This window comes from Rhamphochromis longiceps, linkage group LG5 (genome assembly GCF_057381845.1).
Source record: "Rhamphochromis longiceps isolate RC_006_pf linkage group LG5, R_longiceps_female_GT1.1, whole genome shotgun sequence".
Lineage (NCBI taxonomy): Eukaryota > Metazoa > Chordata > Actinopteri > Cichliformes > Cichlidae > Rhamphochromis > Rhamphochromis longiceps.
The window spans coordinates 6,383,230-6,405,107 of NC_140561.1; the positions used below are offsets into that span (position 1 = coordinate 6,383,230).

Consider the following 21,878-nt stretch of genomic DNA (forward strand, 5'->3'; position numbering starts at 1 on the left):
CTCACGGGATGGGCTATCCGGTTGTTCAGTGATGACGCGACGAATCCTACTTCCGGGTCTAAAGTAGTCTGCGTTTAATATGGCTTTTGTGTTGTTAACATGTTTAATGTTATGTATTTTCTTCTATTTGATCTCAAAAAGCTCCTAAAACAGTCAGTGATCCCTGTTGACCTCCCTAGGCTTTTATTACCACTAATCATTTATTTAAGCTCAGTTTTTAAAACCTTAGGATGTAACTACAGCCCAGCCCATGCAGCAGTATATGAATGACTAACCTCGTATTGTGGATGGATTATCTCAGTTGTTCTCCTGGCTGAAGTTTGGTCCTTTTACAGCATCCTGCCATGCGATTACATTTGTTCCTGATCACCGAGAACACTCACGTTAACTTTTATCGAGTGGAAAAAAAGTTAGCTTGTTTATATTATGCTAACATAGCTGTGTCGCTAGCGGTCACGTTGCACATCATTATATACCAGCTAGCCCAACTTCAGTAACCTTACAAACGTCACTGCTGTTTAGTTTTCTGTCTTCATTTATGCTGGAAGTGATAGCAGAGCTGTACGTTTTAATTTGTTTCCAAAACCCCGCAGTCAGGACATGCTATATTGTATTTAGATAGAAACTAGCGAGCTAACTCCCTGCTAACTTCTAACTCCGTTAAATGTCATAAATTCCGTTTTCATGGATGCCTGGATGTTAAACAGGACAAAGGAGGGGGGAACAACTAAGCTGTAGTGCCTCTTCACCTCACTGTACAATACCTTGTGCAATACTTTTTGTAAATAGTCAACAGTGCAATAGACTCAATACTTGAAATGTGCAATTCACTTGTATTTTTATTTTTTATTCCTATTTATTCTATTTATCCCCTTTGTATATTTTATTTATATTTGTCTCTGTATTTATATATGTGTGTGTGTGTATATATATATATATATATATATATATATATATATAACAATTCTGTAACTGTAACTTCGGTCGTTGCTGTGCTTTTTGGAAGTCGAATTTCCCAGAGGATCCCACCCGAGGGATTAATAAAGTTCTATCTTATCTTATCTTATCTTAAACTCAATTGTTACACCTGGTAGAGCAGAACGCTGATCATTTTATTAAAGATGAAAGACTTTAGACAGTTTTTCAACTCTCAGTAATGCCATAGTGATCGTTTGATATATGGACCTGCAGCGGAGTTTAGACCCAGACACGGCTAGTGACGTCAGACTGAACAACCGGATACAGTAACTGACAGCATGTCATATTATTTTTTAAGATAATTTCTAGAAAAATACCTTAAAAGACATCAATACTACAATCATGGTGTAGTTCAATGATTCTGCTAGGCTTTACTGGAGGTAAAGCCTAGCAGATAACAAGAGGATTTATGTCCCTGTTTTTGCAGACCTGAATATCCAAAAGGCCAAGCCCCTAATTTTCAAACAATAGTATAACGGAGTTATAAAAAATGACCCACTGTGGAGTTGTTGGGAAGAGGGAACCTGCTTTTTTACCAGACTCGGAGTATGCTTACTGCTGCTGTAGAGTTAAGAATTTCAACATGATAGTCTATGGCAGTAGTTCCCAAACTTTTTTTGCTAGGTATAGTTTGTTGGGTTTCTTTTGTTTTTGTTTTTTTTCCACTATGTAATAATATTCAACATTGTCATCAATACATTTTTTAAAAAATGTGCAAAATGGGTTTAAAAACATAAACAACTGTGGGATACAGTTTGTCCGTGACTTGAACCGGGAATACAAATTGTGGCAGGATCAGTGTTGTGCCAAGGTATGCATCCCCGACAAAACCCGCTCCCCACACTTAGGGAGCATTCGCTGGGCACGTAGTGCGGATCCAGTTTACTCCACCTCCATTACAGATTGGGCGTGGAAGCAGTGATATTTTAGTTTTGTGAAAAGTGAGTGTCATTACATTACCATTCAGTTTGAGGGTTACAACAAAAAATTATATATTTATTGTTCTCACGTGGTATTGGACAGGGTTATTTTAATAAACGAAGGACGTTTTACCTGATAATTATTTTTATCCTCCTATAACTTTCCTGAACAAAGAGCTAAAACCTTAGTCGTTATAAGAAATGTTTGTGAACTAAAAATCAAGAATTTGGGATACTGTTTGTTTGGAGATCCCAGCGTGTGCTCCCGATGCAGGGGAAATTCTGTCAGGGATCCCTACCTTGGCACGGCAACTGTCGTGGAGGTGAATCCAGTGGCAAGATATGCTTCATCATATGTTCTAGTCTTTGGCTTGGAAGCATATCTAGCAATGCTTCAACCTCTGCTTTGCTTTGCATTTCCATTATGCTAGCAGTGTCCAAGCATACTTTTTTTTTTTTTTTTCCCATTCCGCCCACTTTGGGAATCACTGGTCTATGGGATTGACTAGCTTCTGTCTCCAGTGGCTATTAGTGGAACTACTGTTTTTAGCACTTCCACGTTGCCTTCACTTTTTAGTCCCACAAGTTGCTGCTTAAGTATAGGCAGCTGAAGTTTCTGATATGGATCAATGTCTACAACTGCTTTTATTTTTAAAGGTTACACTCCATCAACACATATACATAATACATATAGTACTAATGTTTCTGGACTGATATTGGCACACACACAGTCTTTGAGTTGCTTCCAATCAGACAACTAAACCAGTCTGCTGTAGCTAAATCAGAGTTGATGGTATCTTGACGTAAGAGTAGTGTGAAGACGGGTCCATTTCCATGGCTAGAGATAGAAAATAAATTATTCAGGTGTGCCTTTGGCCTAATGTGAGGCATGATGAAAGTAGATTTTAGATTAACAATGTGCCGACACTACCCTTTTGCTCTGAAGCAGAGGTCCAGTGGGACATGTGGGACAAGCTTCAATCAGTGAAAACACACTGCCATCTGTTGGGCCAATCAGTTTTAGTGACTCCACACACACTCAGCAAGACACACACACACACACACACACACACACACACACACACACACACACACACACACACACACACACAGTGAAGCCTCACAACTCTGACTTAGTCATACCATTATTAAAACTTTGTAGCCATTTTCTCAGATGATATCAGTGACATCGGAGGGTCACCATGGTGAAATTAACCATCTTTGTAACAAGAAACAGGGCACTTATGCTCCTTGTCACTTTTTTTTGCGTACATGCTCGCTGCACTGATATGTTGAAAACTGCTTTCGGCTTGGCTGTCTCATGAAGTTAATAAAACATGTGCAACTGTATGATCTTGCACAGCCCCAAAGTGTCAGCAAAGAGGAGGGAGCAACATCATTTTAGGGACTCTATTTGCCAAAAATCTGGCAACAGGACTGACTGGCACCATGTCTTTTGAGTCAGGGCTGTTAGAATTTAGGATTTCATTCTAAACACAAACTCTTCATCAACTTTTAATTAAGCCTTAAAAGCATCAGTAATGTTCTTGTTACAGACAAAACAGACAAAACTTTAAAGTTGCCTAACGTAATTTGGTGCTTGTTTGCATGCTCCCAAAAACACCCCTCACCAACAAAGCCCTCAGCTGTAAAGATGGCCGGTAAATATCTGGTCAAAAGGTTTTATCAGCAGATCCTTCAAGTTGTGAGTTCCAGCCAGCACATATAAAACTTGTTCCCCTGAATCTACTAAAACCCTGTCACATGGTTTCTGAGTAGGTACTCAGCATTGCTTGCCATTGGCATTTCAGTGATGCCAGTCGGTGACCCGGTCATTCATCCGTAACAGATTTTGCTTTTGTGGAAGTCGCTTAAGTCTTTACAACAACATATTCTGTTCCTACTTCCAACACTCTTACTATAAGAAGGGACTGTTCAGCACTTACAGTGTCTGCTGATTGGTGCTGGGCAGGTAGCATGCCGTAATGCTGCAGCTGCTGGAAACAAGACTAGGGCTGACACAAACGATTATTTTGATAGTCGACTAGTCACCGATTATTTTTGCGATTAGTCGACTAATCAGATCATGCATCCATTGGACGTAAAACGCACAACTTACTGCACTGCATAACTATCAGCTTACAGCTTGAAGTGTTTAGGGTATGTGCCAACTAAAAATAAAGACAAGATGATAGTTTATTAAACTTTTAATGAAATTTGCAGATTGTCTCAGTGGAGTTTAATGAACTCAGCTCCTTGTGATCTAAAATATAACAGGACACTGGAGTAAATTCTCCACCATCTCACACTTTTGTTTAATCAGTTTTCTGTTTGACGTTTATTCAAGCTGTGTAAAAACTATATAACTTTAATCTCAGCCAAAACGATTTATTCAGGAACAGATAAAATACTGAGAAAAGCCAAACAATAACATTTTAAAGTTATTTTTTGGCTTTTCTCAGTGTTTTATTTGTTCCTGAATAAATCGACTTATACATCTGTGTGTGTGTGTGTGTGTGTGTGTGTGTGTGTGTGTGTGTGTGTGTGTGTGTGTGTGTGTGTGTGTGTGTGTGTGTGTGGATGTATTGCTGCTATCTTCTGTTTCAGGATCTTACAAAGCTTCAAACGGCATGTCGACTATTAAATTAGTCGTCGACGATTTTGATAGCTGACGTAATCATGTAATCATGACTCGTGGACTAATCGTGGCAGCCCTAAACAAGACTCATAAAAGAATTTAGAATGAGCCAAACCATTTAAGTAGTTGGCTGCAAAACCCAAAAGATGAGCAGTCAATCTCTCTGGTGTGAATGACACTTTTAACATTAAATAAAGTATTTTAATCTGTGTTTAAGGATGATTGGCGCTTTGTCAAGAGCTTTGCACATGATTAAGATAAACTTTCACTGTCTCTAAATCTTTGAGACCCAGCTGAACTAAACCGATTCTATTAAAATTAAGACCTGAGGCAACAGTTTTACATCTTTAGATAAATGCTGCTGACTGCCTGTGCTACCCCTCAGCCTTCAGTGACTCAGTTATTGATTTCAAAATCCAACTTTGCAGAAAACATAACCGCTGACTGAGGTCGCGGTCACTGAGATAAGAACTCGTCCAAGGTTGGTAGTAGCTACACCTATACTATTGATTTCAAAATTCTAGCTGACTTCCTTCTGGAGTTATCGCATTCACAAGATTTTCCAAAAAGTTGAACTTAGACCTCTGACCTTTAGATCAAGGTCACTGAGCTTTGTCACCTCATTCTCAAGTTATCGCAGTCGGAAACTTCGGTGTCCACACTGCCCCCACACTCGGACACCAGCCCAGCAGGGTGACAGCAATATTCAGCCTTTTACAACTGAGGGGTAAAAAACTGTAGTTGACTGCTTACTAACAGAGCCAACAGATTTATTTCACGCCATCTCTTCCACCTTCTCACTTGGTGTTACACAACACATACTTGACATGTTGTATTGGCAACGTCATTGAGGGAAATGTGTGTGAAGCTGTAGTAACAGGCCTAAAGGCATTAATATATTAATTACAGATTTTATGAAACTACATTATGTCGCCAGGCTTTGCCAACTATTCTATATTGTGTTTTATTTATTGTGTTTTCCAAACTGTGGTGCTTTCCAGAAGGTGTTAGTTTTAGTCGTTTTTATAGTATTGCTTGGCTATTTTTCCTGTTGTGTTACATTTACTTTTGTACGGTGTTGTATTTTGTATGCTGGGTCACCACACAAAAAATGACTTTGTCTGATGATATTAAAGTCACAGTAAAAGGGTCATGTGATCCTGGGTAGAGAAGCTTTGATTGGGCTCTGATCTAGATGTGAGGCAAGACAGCCGGAGGAGGGAGACAGTGACCGCAGAGATGGAACTGCCTCTTAGCTCCTAACTTTCCTTCACACCCAGAATATGCTCGTGCACACGTGCTCATACACAAACACAGAGTTCATTATTGCCGTGCATTCACTCCCATCCTTCCTGCTACTGCCTTGAAGTGATTAGCAAAACAATGACACAATCTGCAAAATGTTTTTCCCACAGAAAAGCTTGTGCTCAATAAACTGCCATATCATCTACTGCACTAAAGAACCTCATGATTGAGCTTCCTCTTCACAGCCTCTTTCCCATCCTGCTTCGTGTTCTCCTGACTCCCAGCAGGGTACTGCAGTAACTGGAATTATGTGTTTGTGTGATGTTGTTGCTGTTGTGAGCCCCAGGCTTTTTTCTCTGATCAAGAAGGGGCCTCATGTCTGGGCCTTAATGCTTGCCTAGCAGTATGACTAATGCATCGTGTCCCTAGTACCAACCATATGGAATTTAGATAAACTGGACTAAGAGCTCCTTCTGATAAGACTAGTGTAAAAATAAGCTATAGAAATAAGAATGGAAAAAATAAGACATTAAGATTCTATGTCACGTTTTCTGTGTAGCTCTTGAATTGATATTACAACCTTCTTTTGATGTTTGTTATTGTTTACTCTTGTTATTGTTTAATCAACTGACCAGAAGAAGACCTGGCCTTATCCCAGAAGGCATATTAATCATAAATGTCTCTTCCTGCTATATAATGGTAGGTTATTTCTGCACAGAGTAACCTTATTTCTGATTAGAATCAGTTGAGGAATCTCGGCACAAGACAGAAGGCCACACAGGCCTTCCCATGTGCACGGTTTGATTGTTCTCCTGTCATCCTGAATCACTTTGGAATGCTTCACAGCCACATATCTATGTTTGCTGCTCTCAGTATCAGAACCAAATGATTATGTCATCCCCTGACACAATTCTGCCTTAAAGGAAAACCACTTTTCTACTCTAGCTGAGTATTCAAAGCCCTTTTTACTACAAGTACCGTTCAACTATATATTTTCTGTGTTTTTCCTATACCCAAGCAGCCTGGCTAACATTTGTGCACACACAGTGATCAGCACATTGGGGTTCAGTGTCTTGACCAAGGATATTTTGACATGCTGGAGCAGCTAGGAAGTGAACCTCCAATGCATTTATCTATTGTTTGAATCTTTTATATTGTCATTAATTAATGTTTCATTTAGCTTAGACTAAATCAAACATGCAGATTCATGCGCTGTGGTGACCCCTTGGTAAGCTGAAAGTAAGTGTAGGAAAACAGCCCTCGACTCCCTTAATGCATGATGTCCATAAACACTTTGCTAATGAGATGTGATTGCAATTGCTAGTTTCAAACAATGAAGCTGAATTCTTTTGATTTTTTAAAGACTTGTATTTCTCTGTATTTCTCTGTCTGGAACGACTCTTACTCTTGTTTTCTTAATTTGTGAATAAGTGTAATGTGTCATTTATTATGTAGATGTCTGTCTCAATTGTTGTGTATGCCTTTTTGCACACGGGTCTCAATCTCAGTGAGACTGAGATCTGTTTAAGTAAAGAATTTAATAATAATAATAATAATAATAATAATAACCCTTCCAGTTCTGCAGTTGTTGTTTCCTGATGATAAACACAAGCAGTGATGTAGCCCTATGAGAATGCTGTGGATTGTCTGTGTCTGTGGGTTTTAGTAGTGAATCAGATGTAACATGCTGTTACTGATCTGTCGCAATCCATCAAAGTGATAAACACACCCCGACCTATACCCCCACCTTTCTTTCTGACCGAGCAGACTGAAAACATTTCCAACCTGAATCGGACACATTTGCTAAAACTACACAGTTCACCAAGCGAGGCGTGGCTGTTGGACTTGCAGCAATGTCTGCTATTTGAATGTCACCAAGTCTCCAGAGAGGGAAAGAAAAGGATCTTTGCTTTCAGCCATTGCTATTGTCATGACAACTGCTTTAAATGCCTCATCTGTGATTGATGTTTCACTGCTTCTTTCTACCTTGCCTCTTGTCATGTCAGAGAAGTTCAGTCATTCCTGCACATTGTGTATTCCTGTGAGAGATGTGCAGCCGAGCACAGCGGCATGTGATACATACAAAGCATATTCAGCATTTCTGTTATCAGCTGAGTGATAGTACAGCTTTTTATTTTGTTGTTAAGCAATTTACCTGCCTCCCCCTGCCTATTTCCAGCCTTCTGTGACTGTCTTCACTCCCCCCTTTCCCACTCTGTGATTGGGGCATATATCTTCCACAATGCTACACAACTTCACTCTTGCTCTACTCTTTAATGGAAGGTGTCACTGAGAAGCAGTCACCTCATTCCTGCTAAAACCAGCGTTTCCTCACCTGCTTTCTTGAAAGCTTTTAACCCGACTCGACGAGAAAAGGGCCAGCACACAAGAAAGGTGTGGAACCATTTCTACCCAGGCTTACTCTGTTGTGTCATTCTGATTCCTTTACCTTGATAATCTTTTGTTTAGCAGGTTACAAGATGTGACCAGCTGGTTGGACGGATTATACATAGGTAACTCTTTTTTTCCCCCAACCACTGCAGTCAGGGTTCAATCGCAAATCAAAGTATAGCTGGCTCAGTTATGCATTTGTCAGAAATGCAACTTAAAACCGATGCATTTCAACTGGGAAGTAAAACTTTGCAGTCATCGGTGCTGGTTGCCTATGGCACTTGTGAAGAGTCAACGGAAACATACATCTTTTCCATTTTTCTGAACACTGTTCCTTGACCTAGAGTTTCAAAATGCCATGTGAAGAAAACAAGTTCATAAAAACTTTGGAAAAGACAAAAACATTGCCAAGACAGTCCAAGTGCATTACACAGCCAGAAGGGAATTACTCAGTGTCTTTTGTAATGAATACTCCTGTGCAGTCTATATTCAGTAAGATACCTATAAGAAAAAACAAAGGGACTGCAAACAAAGTGTTAATCACCTACATCACTTCTATTTTATTTATATAGCGCAATCACATGACCCCGTATGAACAAGCACTTGGCGAAAGTGAGAATAAAAAACTCCCTATTAACAGGAAGAATCCTCCAGCAGAGCCAGGCTCAGGGAGCTGTTAGGAGTGAGTGGAAAGAGTAGAGCAAAGACAGAAAAGAAGGTGACCTATAGTAGGGAGAGGCATGTACTGTAATGAAAAAGTATTTCGGAGTATTTTTTATTTTTTTTGCATAATTATTCTAACATTTTATTTTCAAAAAGGATCAGGCAAAAGAGGATTTTTATAGAATACTGTTAAATGTTACTATATCATTAGAATCAGACTACTTTCATAATCCCTTAGGAAATTATGTCCATATGTTCGGACAAGATCGAGTGGGATCAAAACAGTGAGTGGGTCATTTACATTTGAGAGAAGCAAATTGAGTCTACTAATAAATTAAATGCTATATTTAAGTTCTGTGAAATCTACAGAAGGTTTTCTAGTTTTTCCTTGATGCAGCGCTCTCTCACTGTAGCCACATTAACTGAGATTAAGGTCTGTACTTGCACAGTCGTTTCACTGTAACGGGACTCATCAGCTCTGAATCAGAAGTGTGGACCAGCCCTCATATTGACCAGCAGGCCAATCCTCTGTCAGCACCTCAGTGACCTGATGTTGACTACATAGACAGGATCTAGTCCTTTAAACATTTCTAGTCTATTTGCATGAATATAAATTAAGTGGAGAATTTGTGGTGCGATGTGTAGCAGCAGTTATATCACCAGTCAGCTGTACGTGAGCCATCTCAACTGCTGCTGAGCTTGAATGAGTGGCACACTAATTCAGTGTGTGTGTGTGTGTGTGTGTAAGGAGTGGGTAGGAGATTTAACTGTGTGGTAGTCGCTGTGTACCTAAGCTTTCTGCTTTCCTGTTCCCCCCAGACCAGACACAGAGGTCCCCAGCTCCGTCATGATTCACAGACGCCACCATCACTCGTGAGTAATTATTTGAATGTTGTACATATGGGAATTTTATGCCCATGTGCTGAAGTGTTAAAGCTGTGAAGCAAAAAACATCCAATCAAGAGAAGGGAAAATGTGTGCTTGGAATGCTAAGTCCTAGCAATTGATCTAGTTTCTTATTTCTTCATATGAAGGAAGAAATAAGGAGGAAACACACAGTGCACTTTTTACTGTATGTATGCTGATCTGTGCATATGTTGTGTGTGCATGTTGTCAGCAACAAAAACAACCAGCGCTGCTCCTGGAGGCTAAAAAGTGGCTTCAACATTTTTCTGCTGCACTACAGAAGTAAAGCTGGACTTTATTTACGTAGCGCTGATGATGTCACACCAGAAGAGCTATTTTTAGAAAATGGTCTGAGGAAAACTGGTGGGGTTTTTTCTTCCTCTCCTTCTTCTTTCCTGCACATTTCCTGGAACATTATTACTATTCAGAGCCCTTCACATGTGCATGTTCTTCCCTCAGCGCGTTTAATCTCATTGTTTTGGTCAATTTAGAGAATCTATGAGCCACTGATTGCTTTCACAAAGCAAAGTTTGTCAGGCAACAAACACACACACACACACAGTCAACTTACTGTACAGAAGAATTTCCAGTGTGGTTTCATAATTACATGATACGTGTTGTTTATCATTTAAAGTGAGCGACTGCATATTAGTCTCAGTGCTAGCAGCCAGCAGGCATGATGGGAGATGCGGTGGGGTGGTGTTGACCTCCTGTTATTCCCACTACCCATCTGCCTACAAATCTCATCTGTTAGTCCCATGATCTTCATTAGGCGTTTTGTTTTCTCCGACATCCAGGGAGTCACATAAAAGTCATCATTTCTGCCTCACTAGTGCTGGATTGCATAAGAAAGAAGGAGCTTCCATCTGTTCCACCCAGGGCTGGCTTGCCTGCACTGAGCAGACTTTTCATCTTATTATCACACCAAAGCTGCCTCCCCCCTCCCACTAGAGCAAGGCACAGCAGCAAAGCTGTTCGTCTGTGATGGATGATCATGTGACCTGACCAAGCTCAAGGTCACTAGATTTCCTGAAGTTCCCCAGCTAAACATACCCTTCACGTGTCCAGCTGAGAAACATGGGCTTTCTTGTCTGCTTTAGTGTTAGAGAATAAGTAAACCTACTTCCATGACCTTACATGCACTAAGTAGATGCAGGTGTGAAAAAGCTGATGGCTCTATTATAATGAAGTCCATCTGTGTAATACACTGCTGGCCTGAATTACCTTAAAAATGGAAGGCCACGCTGAGTGCTCAGCATATTCAACTTGAAGTATAATGATGGATGGGACATTAGAGTGCCAAGCAGAAAGCACCAGGTGCTGAAAAATGAAGCTCATGGAGAAGTGCCAAAAACTGCAGTACTACTCCTGGCCACTTGAGGTTGACTCCAGTGAGCCACTCCTTATACTTTCCCAATGACCAACAACTATCAAATTTAAATGATAAACAAAGAATAGATTAGGTGGCTATGCCTAATCCATTATAGTACATTCATGGTGTGAATATTTTTGACTGACAGATGGCCTGACATAGGCTGCTGTAGTCCTTGTTAGGCAAAGATACACAGTACTGTTGTGAAGCCTTGAACTGAGTATGATTTTACTTGGTGTTTTGAAGGTGGATGTGAAAACCAATGATTGGACTTGACTTTGAAACAGCAGCCATCTCATCCTCACTGGCTATCGATCTGTAAAGGATAATTAATATAATAGAGTAAGAAAGTGGATAATTGCCGACATTCTTACTTTATCAGTGACTATAGTTTACACACTTTTACTATTGCTCTCAGGATTAAACTTGGGATTAAAATAAGAATTTAGCCAATAAAGTCATCATCAGTCATAGAGCAAAGGAAAAAAACTATTTTAATTAGATTTATTATATTTTCGACATAATTCTTTTCATTTTTCAATGGGATGGTACAGGCAGTGCCACTGCAACTGCTGATGTTGCACTTACATTCAAATAATGCATTAAAAATTATCATAAAAGACCTTGTTTAAAGAGTTACTAAGAATCCCATTTGCAATTTGCACCTGTGATTTATGAATTTCAAATCAGCTTAAGTTTTTCAAGCAGAAAGAGGATTTAGTAGTGGATCCTAGAAAACTGATTCTGTTCATCTGGTTGTAGCATTTTCTGAGTTCCCTCTGAAAATGCTACAACCAGATGAACAGAATCAGTTTTATGTCACTCATACAAGTCACTTTTTCAATCTCAATTGACTGCAGGTTTGCCTAACCTTATAAATTGTACAGTTTAACAAGACCATTTAAGGAGACACTTGGTGTCATTTTGAACAGAAAACCTTTTTTACAGGAAGAATCCGCGAGCAGAACCAGGGTCAGGGAGGGTTCTGCCGCAGGTCATCCAGGCCTTTATGTCTTTAAGATTGGTGTGTGTCATCTGTCCTCTTGGATAGATAAACCATGGTATCATCTACATAGCAATGAAAATGTATATTGCCTTAGGAAATCTTTTTACATTTTTACGTAATGTAAAAAGAAGTGGTCCCAGCACAGAATCTTTTGGAACTAATTTTGTGAAAAAGACTCCCCATTTACATGAACAAATTGGATGGGAATTGATAAGAATTTAGCGATTCCGATTCCATTATCGATATCACTTATTGATTCGATTCCTTATCAATTCTCGTTGGTTTCTCATTGGCTCCACTTTGAGAGTCACCATCATCTCTAAGCAGTGTATCAAAGACATTAAATTAGTGCAAATTAATTACATGTTGTGTGGTCAAAAGTTTGTGGATGCTGGATGTATTTCCCCTTGCCTGTGATCAGCATTGGGATCATTACGCATATTACACAGAACACTTTTCTTAAAAGTAATGCATTACATTACTTAATTATTCCCAGGGGAAAATAACTTGTTGTAATACGTTACTTTCATGTTACTCTTCCAAACAACCTAAAAGGCACTGTCTGATAATTACCATTCAACAGTATAAACCTATAGGATACAGTCCTACACACCAACACAAATCCCTACCCTAAGGAGGATGCACATATGATCTTTCTATTAGTAGTACACAGAGCAGGCAAAGAAAAAAAAATAGCACAAAGGGGCTTTAAAGGGATCGCCACAGTGATTCTACGAAAGAAACACGAACAGCTAGAAACAGAGGCCGCAGCCTTACTGCTCATCAGTTTGTTCAAGTTCAGAGTCTGGCTGATGGGCTCGGTTCAGCATTCACTCAGCTTTAATATCACTCTAAGTTCATGGCTGGGTTCTTGCTGTATATGCAGATGCTTGCAAAGAGCCAAAGTTGCATGAGCAGCACTTTACCATTGCATTCTCATTGTTTTGCGCAGTTAAAAAGTAATGTCCATATCGACAGTGTAGACTGTTTTCCTTCTCTGACACAAAAACTGAAATCAGCTGTAGGGCAAGGAATTGGACTGCTCAGATTCCCATCCCTACTGGAGTCTATGAAATAGATATGATTCAAACTACAGTGGCAAAATTCATTTGATACCAAAGGTACGTTCTAATCTCTCTGGTAAAATCTTGTGGTTAATGGTACTAAATGCAGCACTGACTTCTAACTAGACAAGCACAGTAACCATTAATAAAAATTCATCATATTTATGGTTTAAGTATTAAATACTATTTGAGCAGTCTGACAGAAATAGGGTCTAAAAGGTACATATATAAATGTTTTGGGGGTTTTTTTGTTACAATTTTATTGTGAAGCAATTCATGAAGTCATTACTAGCTAAAGTTAGGGGAATCCTCAAATCAACAGACCTAGGCTAGAGTGCTGAGAAGAAATCTGGGATTATTCTTGCTGTCGTCTTTCAGTGAGGAATTCTACGATCGTCTTGCTTCAGGGAAGGATTGTTTTTATAGAGCAAAGACCTGTTTTCTGGGCCAATCAAATCTTAAATACTGATTGCTTTACCGTAGAATATTAGCATTGTGGCGAGGAAGACACTGACATCGCTCTGTGAGGACAACATTATCATCCTTCCGGCAGAAGAGGGTAGATGCATGCTATTACTAGACCAGACAGACTGTCATGAGAAAATGTTCTCTTTTTAGTGACAAAAGTTCTTATGAGCCCTCGAAATGAGAACCTGGTGGCGAATACAGGAAAAGGGTAATAGATTAGATTAGTTTGTAAGAGATTGTAGGGTGACCCCACCCATGACAACATGACCACGCTCAACATCGACCACGTGTGTCTGTTCTTAGAACTGCAATAACATATTTCAAGTTGCTCCCTGATGCATCCATCAGAGTTTGAAAGTGTGTGAATGTTAGATATAAAGCACTTATATAGAAAAACCCTAGAAAAAGGTGCTTGTGTGAATGAGGCAAGCATGTCTTACTGAAAACTGATTGCAAGTCCGTTTTTTTCAGTTATGCCACATCACCATAGAAGTGGATCGCCTAAACTGGCTGCTGTTTTCTTTACCATTACCAATTGTGCTTGTGTTTTTATGGCTCTGCAAAGCCAAAATATCACCTGTGAAAGGAGTTCTTTCTTTTGGAGTTTCGTACTATGAGTGATGCTTTTTACAGGACACTTTTTAATCTATTCTTAATGTAAAAGATTGATTACTGCATTATAGAAATTACACTCGTCTGCCCATCTATGTACTGTAGCATACTTAGGTCATATTATTTTTCCTTACAATAATCAAATCAAGCAGGTAGAGCTGCAACACAGGGTTTTAAATTAATTGGTCTTTACCAGAATGTTCAGCATTTCTCCACAGAGCTTTCAGCAGGATCTTTGGGCATCGGTATTGTTCCCTATTTCCATTTATTGCAAAGGTAAATCTATCCACAGGTCTATAATGATGGACCACTGAAATATTTAAGGAGCCAGTGGTTAAACTTTAATGTGTGTCTCAGTGTTGCAGCTTTACATCTTGAAAGTTAGCTGTAGCTGTGTCGCATGGCCTTTTTGCATTACTTCAAACAGTTTAGGAATATGGCTAAATGATAAGGTAGTAAAGTAATCCTAAGCAGTACTGTCTTCCAGGTCCCTTTCTGCCTGTTGTTTTAGGCAGTGAGCATTTATGACTTGGTTTTGATACCCTCACTGTATTGTAGAGGAAAAGCTGTGTGTATCTACGTAATGTGCAGCAGTGTTGCTGTTGGCCATAGTGATATAAGAACTGGAAATTGTCCGATGGTGCATCAAACCAGACACTTCAGCTAATTAAGCATAACTTCATATATGTATTGTCATCATGCATAGAGAAGCTATAAATGGATTTGATATTTTACTGGTTCTCTGGTCACGGGTGTTTGTGCCAAACTGATGTAATTGTAAAGTCTCTCTCGTGGCAGTGCTGTGGACTATTAGAGATCAAAGACTTACTCTGTCATAAATCTGCATTGAGTAAATTTAACCCACTAGATACACTGCACTGTAAGAGTTGTTTATGCTTAAAATGCAAAATTAGGTAACCTTGACTCAAGAGTGCCAAGTTTTGCTAACCTATTTTGAGTCTGTCAAAGATACGTTGCATGAACTGAACTGTAGGAGGTTGTCATGGTTATGTGATTGCAGTCAGGCTGGAGCTGTCATTTTTATGTCATTTAAAATGATGGGTAGAGATGTTTATCTCAGCTCACTGTCATACACAGACCAGGCTCCTATAACATGGCTGTTATACAGGCAGCCTTTAAGCATTATAACTGTGTGTGTGAGAGTATGTGTGTCTGTAATACAGTTTGTAAAAGTTATTACTATGCAGCCAGGTAACTTCTTCTTTTTTGACGGGGCTCCTACACAAACACAAAGCAGAAGAGGAAGCATCGCCAAATATGTTTCCAAACCAACTTCCTTCTAAGCCAAAGACTAGAAAATATGATGAAGAATATCTTGCCTTTGGCTTTACCTGCACAACGGTGGAGCCAAGGTGGGTATCCCAGACAGAATTTGTTTCTCCTGCGTCGGGAGCACGCGCCGGGCTGTCCAAATCACAGACAAACAGTATCCGACAGTTGTTTATGTTTTTTAAACCCATTTTGCACAGAGAGGGATTTTTTGAAAAATGTATTGATAGCAATGTTGAATATTCTTACAGTAAAAAAAAAAAATACACGTTTACAGAAAGATTTTCTTGCAAAACAAATGGGGGCCTAGAAAAAAAATTGGGAGCCACTGTGTTAGACAGTTAGACTGCGAAGACAGCATTCATTGTCTGCAGTGAAGCACTGAAACTTTTTCTTTCAGGTGAGTTAAACAAACCAGTCCTCTGATATGAATGCAACGCACAGGCAGGAGATCTATGCCTTTTATGCCTTTTATGGTCATTTTGTTATGATAGCTTTAGGCTCAAAAGCAGCCCTTTCAGCTCGAGGGAATCATTTGTATTTAGTTTTAAATAGAGGACCTTTGTCGTTATTACAGATTACAGTAATAAATTGGTGGTTAAGGTCAATTTAATTCAGTTCAATCCCAATTTAGCTTTTATAGCAAACCATAACATGAGTCATTTTGGGGCACTTTACATTTTGGGGTTAAGACTTTGTAGTGTTACAGAGAGAAGCAGCACTTGGCACAGTGGAGAGGATAAAGTCTCCATTAGCACTAAAAGAAGCAGAATTAGTTGTGGAGGTTTAAAGCAGAAAGAAAAAGAAAGAAATTTTAGAAATAACAGATATTTAACATTGAGCAAGCAGAGCATCAGTAGCTACAGATCCACATAAAGAGATATTTGCAGAAAGACACAAGCTGCACTTGGCACAGGCTTCTTGACAGGAGCCACAAGAAGCCAACCAATGAATAATATTTAACAACAAAAAATGGAGAACAAAAGCTGATAGAAGAGAGGAACTGAGCGTAACACATATCCCGCAGCATACATCGATTTTCTTAATTTTATCCAAATTAGGGCAGGGGCGCTGGAACATGGGGGCACGGGGGAAATGAGATAGCTGCGAGTCTCACCCTGAGCATGTTTGTAGTCCAGTGCAGAGGTCCTCCAGCAGTCTTGGCATAGAGTTATATAACTACAGGACTGTTTAAGGCCACCTAATCAAACTGCAGTCTTATACGTTTCTTAAGATTGAGTCTTAACACAATTTTGTGGAGGAGAGAGTGTCTGCATCCTCAACTCAAACTCAGAGCTGGTTCCACAGGAGAGGGCTCTGAGAGCTAAAGCCTCTAGCTGCTGTTTTTCTTACTGTGGAACATTTAGTATTAAGAGAAATCGTTCAATTATCAGTGTGACTGCTGGCATGGCCTATGTCTACTAACCAGCAGGAACCAGTCTACTAACCGGTAGATATCCTTTCATTGACCTGTGTGATCTATGTAGACTTGCAATGAACTTTCACACATGCTGAACCAATGTGTAGAGGTCTTTAGACAAACTTTGTGGTTCTACAACATTTTACCTCATCGCTTACTCCTGTCCAAATAGCTCTAATATACAAATATCCCAACATATTACACAAAACTGCATGTAGATAAAGTTGAAATTCAGGTACCTTCTTATCAAACTGGCTTTGCTCTTTTCTCTGATGTGCCAGTATTAACGGTGTGCAACTACTGCAGTGTGTACTTATGCTCTAGATGGAGGATTTGGACAGAGAGATGGCCACAGGCAGGAATGATCATTCAGTGGTACATTTGTGTAATCTCAGTCTTTCACTGTAAATGCTCCTGGGACTGCCCAGTACGTCATGGAGTGGAATGGGGGGGGTTCTTAACTAAGATAACATCTGCCTGTCCAACACCAGCTTTAGAGAGTCCATCAGATCAGTTTATTGAGTCTCTTTCAACAGCATAAAATATGGTCAATAATTCTTTTTACCCTTTTTTCCTGCACCTTTGTATAACACTGTTTAAAATCAATGTGGAAAAGTACCCATGAACTTGACTTGCAGACATAAACGATTGCATAACATAATTGCACCAAATAACAACCGTTGCTGAGCTTTTATGGCAAACAGCTGCCATCGTTTAATCAGGAAGTCTTTTACAAGATCAATGCTGCACCCATCATTTTTTTCCATTATTTCCCTTTTAAAAAAATAAATGTACCACCACTGAAAAAATGGTTAGTGTGTCAGTTTAAAGTCATCCTCAAACAAAGCTATTGTGTCTATTTATAGCATTGGTAATTTGCAAAATTAAGGATCCCGGTTTCTTAAATAATAAACACTAATAGTTTTTTTAATTTTTTTAAATTTATTGAGTACAGCTCTCAAGTGCAACGTAATTTCATTGTATATTTCTTTTACAATGACAATAAACATTTTTCAGTTTTGAATGACTTAAGTAACAGAAAAGATGTTAAGAGGACTTCATGCTAGTCTTCATGATGTGTGATCCTGAGCAATCAGGAACATTAATGAAAAAACAGATCGCTCTCAGGAGCTCACTGATTTCCAGTGTTGTACTGTGATAGGATGCCACCTGCGCAACAAGTCCAGTCGTAAAACTTCCTCGCTACTAAATATTCCAAAGTCAGCTGTAGAGCAGGGCGATATGGCCAAAAACATTTATCACGATATATATTTGAAAATTTGCGATAACGATATAACTGACGATATAATTGATGCGAGACAAAATACAACTCCACAACATTACTAGCGCAAAAAGACAACCTTCCATTTATTTTCACTTAAATAAGAAGCTGGTTTTTATGTACATTAAAGCTTTATAAAAATGTAACAGTGCAAATGCTAATTCCTTGCTGAAAGTTTAACCAAAAGGCATTTCCAGTAGAAATGGGCTGACATATCCTGAGCATAACCATATATAATATCCACTGAAGTTAAAAAGAGGTGCTTTGCAACATTAAACTGCAGTGTGCAGTACGTATTTTTTGGACCATAAGGTGCACGGGATTATAAGGCACATTAAGCGAAACAAAGCAGTCAGATAAATCAAACTTTATTAAACTCCTTCTTCTTGCTTCCTCCACTTCTGTACCATTGATTCATTAATGTTGAATTCTCTGGCAGCTGCTCTATTCCCATGTTGTTGCAGTATATTAATGACTACCCTCGTATTGTGGATGGATTATCTCAGTTGTTCTCCTGACCGAAGTTTGGTCCGTTTACAGCATCCTGCCGTGCGATTGCATTTGTCTCTAACTATCAGGAACCTTCACGTTAACTTTTATAAGTGGAAAAGTGTTAGTGTTCGTCCTCCAGCTTCACTGTTTATGTTATGCTAACATAGCTGTGTCGCTAGCTATCACGTAGCACATCATTATATACCAGCTAGCCCAACTTCAGTAACCCTACAAACATCACTGCTGTTTAGTTTCCTGTCTTCATTTATGTTGGAAGTGATAGCAGAGCTGTACGTTTGAATTTTTTCAGAAATCTCTCAGTCAGAACATGCTATATCATGCTTAGGTAACTAGCGAAACTAGCGAGCTAACTTCCGCTAGCTTCCTGCTAACTTCTAACTCCGTTAAATGTAATAAATTTTGTTTTAATGGATGCCTGGAAGTTAAACTTTATAGTTACACCTGGTAAAGCAGCAATGCTGATCGTTTTATTAAAGATGAAAGAATTTAGACAGTTTTTAACGCTCAGTGATGCTGCAGTGTTCGTTTGACCTGAAGTGTACGGAGTTTAGGACCCAGATTACTCCCAGATTTAAGAGCATCTTAGTCCGACAAATACGACAATAACGACGGCCGCTTGCATGTTCTGCAAAGAATTGTGCTTTGTCGTGTATCTGACGGACAAACACCAAACCAGTTCCACATCACTGAAGTTGCACCATTTTTACAAACCAATTCTGGTTCATTTGTTTCACTCAACAATCGGCCATGTGCGTATGAAAACAAAGGCACTGCGCATGCGCGTTTTACTCATATTCTATCGCGATATTTCATTTTCCTATCGTTGCCTAACATTATACCGGTATTACCGTGAACGGTATAATATGGCCCAGCCCTAGTCAGCTGTATTATAACAAAGTGGAAGTGATTGGGAACAACAGTCACTCATTCAGGGATGACTCTGCTCTGATGTCTCCTTGGCACTTTCCAGGAGAACGTCACTCTTCTGACTGCATTGCCCCAAGTAAAAAAGACGGGGGGTTATTATGGTGTGGGGTTGTTTTTCAGGAGTTGGGCTTCGACCCTCAGTTCCAGTGAAATGAGCTCTTAATGCTTCAGCACACCAAGACATTATGGAATAATTCATGCTCCCAACTTTTGTGGGAACAATTTTGGGATGGGCCCTTTCTGTTCCAACATCTCTGCCCACTAGTGCACAAAGTAAGGTCCATAAAGACATGGATGATGTCTTTAGTGTGGAAGAACTTGACAACTAAATAGAACACATTTGGAATAAATGAGAGCAGAGATGACAAGACAGGCATTCATATTCCTATAAACACACTTCTAAACCTCGTGGAAAGCTTCCCCAGAAGAGCTGAAGCCATTATAGCTGCAAAGTGCGGGCCAGAATCATGTTAAACCCTATGGATTAAGCATAGGAGGCCACTCAGGTTCAGATTAGTGTGAAGGTAGATGAGTGAAAACTTTTGATAATATTAGTGTACACTCAGATGGAATATCAATGAATAACATGTTGAAATATAAATCTTAATGTTGGCCTTTTAACTTTACCTTTCAAATAAGGACGATAGTATACCTTTGCACTCTGGACAACCAGCTGCCTTTTGCAAGCTTTTGCATTCTAATGACAAAACACTCATGACAAAGCCAGTCGTCACTCCCTAAGGCTTCATCAGATCTGACCATTTGTGCTCCTCTTGCAAATATAGAAATCTTTATAAATACCAGCGTTAACTCCAAAAAGTCCATTAGAAGTTCCACCACACAAGGCTTGATTCTCACAGATTTCTAGCAGCTGACATGTATGTTCTATCTGAACTCTATGTAAAATAAATATGGGAAGGCAATGTTATCGGAGCATTTGTTGGTTTCTGAAAGAGGACTTATAAAGAACTTGACATTTTCTGGGCTAGACTGATAACATCTGATAACTGCCAAGTGGTTCTTGGTACAATATAGATTAGTAAAACAAGATCAATGCTGCACCCATCATGCTGACCATGCTGAGAAGAAATTTGTGAGAAAAGTAACCATTCAAAGGTCATTCTGAGCAGTCTTTAAAAGGCAATAATTAAATAGTACAAATTGATGAGTTTTTCGATATATATTTAACTAAAAACCTCTTAGCATGAATCTTACTGTAATAAACTTGATCTAATCCATTATATGTCTTTTTTTTTTTAAGTGTCACGCTTTTAAGATTTAACAAGTACAGTACAGTATTAAACTAATGACAGTGTGAATACAGGCACTGCTGACATTTTGCTTCACCTTTCATCTTGTTTGTGGCAATGCACTGACACACTTGCCACACACAAATACTTCAAAGACCGAGGCCCCAGTTCTACCTGCCTGAGGCAACAAAAACGAGTCACGCCAGATGGTTACTTTATCTCTGCTCGGAACACAATTTCACAGCTCATTTTCATCCAAATCGATAAAAATGATGTGATCTGCAGCCTGATATAGCAGCCTTAGCAGTGAATCTCAAATGACATGCTGAGACACCCTGGAATGCCTGTAGAGAATTCCAGGTCTAACATCGCATTTTATGGCAAACATACAGTAATATTGTAATATAAATCTATAGATGATGCTATGAATTCATTGTTAATTTCTATATCACATTTTTACTCCCTCATTTTCCATTTAAAATAGAAAAAAAAAGAAAATCTTAAGTTTTCTTTTAAAAATTATTGCCCAAGTCCCCCAAGCTGTCAACGTGACATGACAACGACCTTAATTAACAGAAAAGAGTATTTCAAAATATCAACTCCCTTTAGCCACATTTAGTACTTAGTTCTATGTACTTTAAGCAACTGTGTGGCACGGGAAGCTGTAAAAACTCTACAGAGAAAGGTCTCATTCAGCTCAAAACCAGAAACCTCTTGCTGTAAGGCAGAGTGTGAACCACTGCATCACTGTGCTCGACTTGGCTGATGCTTGGTGCCAAAGGCTTAGGAGGCACGTGCAACTTTAGATTTAGATACCACAAAAGGTTTGCAAAACTCTACAAAAAAAGAACTAATCATGTGATCACTCACCATAAAGAGGACAAGCTGAAGAACAACAAAGAGACTCTTCTCCAGCTCTGTAGATGTGGCTCA

At 39.2% G+C, this 21,878-nt stretch overlaps 1 protein-coding gene across 2 annotated transcripts in view; it reads left to right on the plus strand.

Annotated features, from left to right (window-relative positions):
- Positions 1-21,878, plus strand: part of iqsec1b (IQ motif and Sec7 domain ArfGEF 1b) — a 238,243-nt gene that overhangs the window by 129,580 nt on the left and 86,785 nt on the right. For both annotated transcript variants that reach the window (XM_085405545.1, XM_085405551.1), the window contains one exon: positions 9,655-9,708. In XM_085405545.1, coding sequence (XP_085261671.1) covers positions 9,655-9,708 — 54 coding nt within the window. The remainder of the gene's footprint in view (positions 1-9,654; positions 9,709-21,878) is intronic.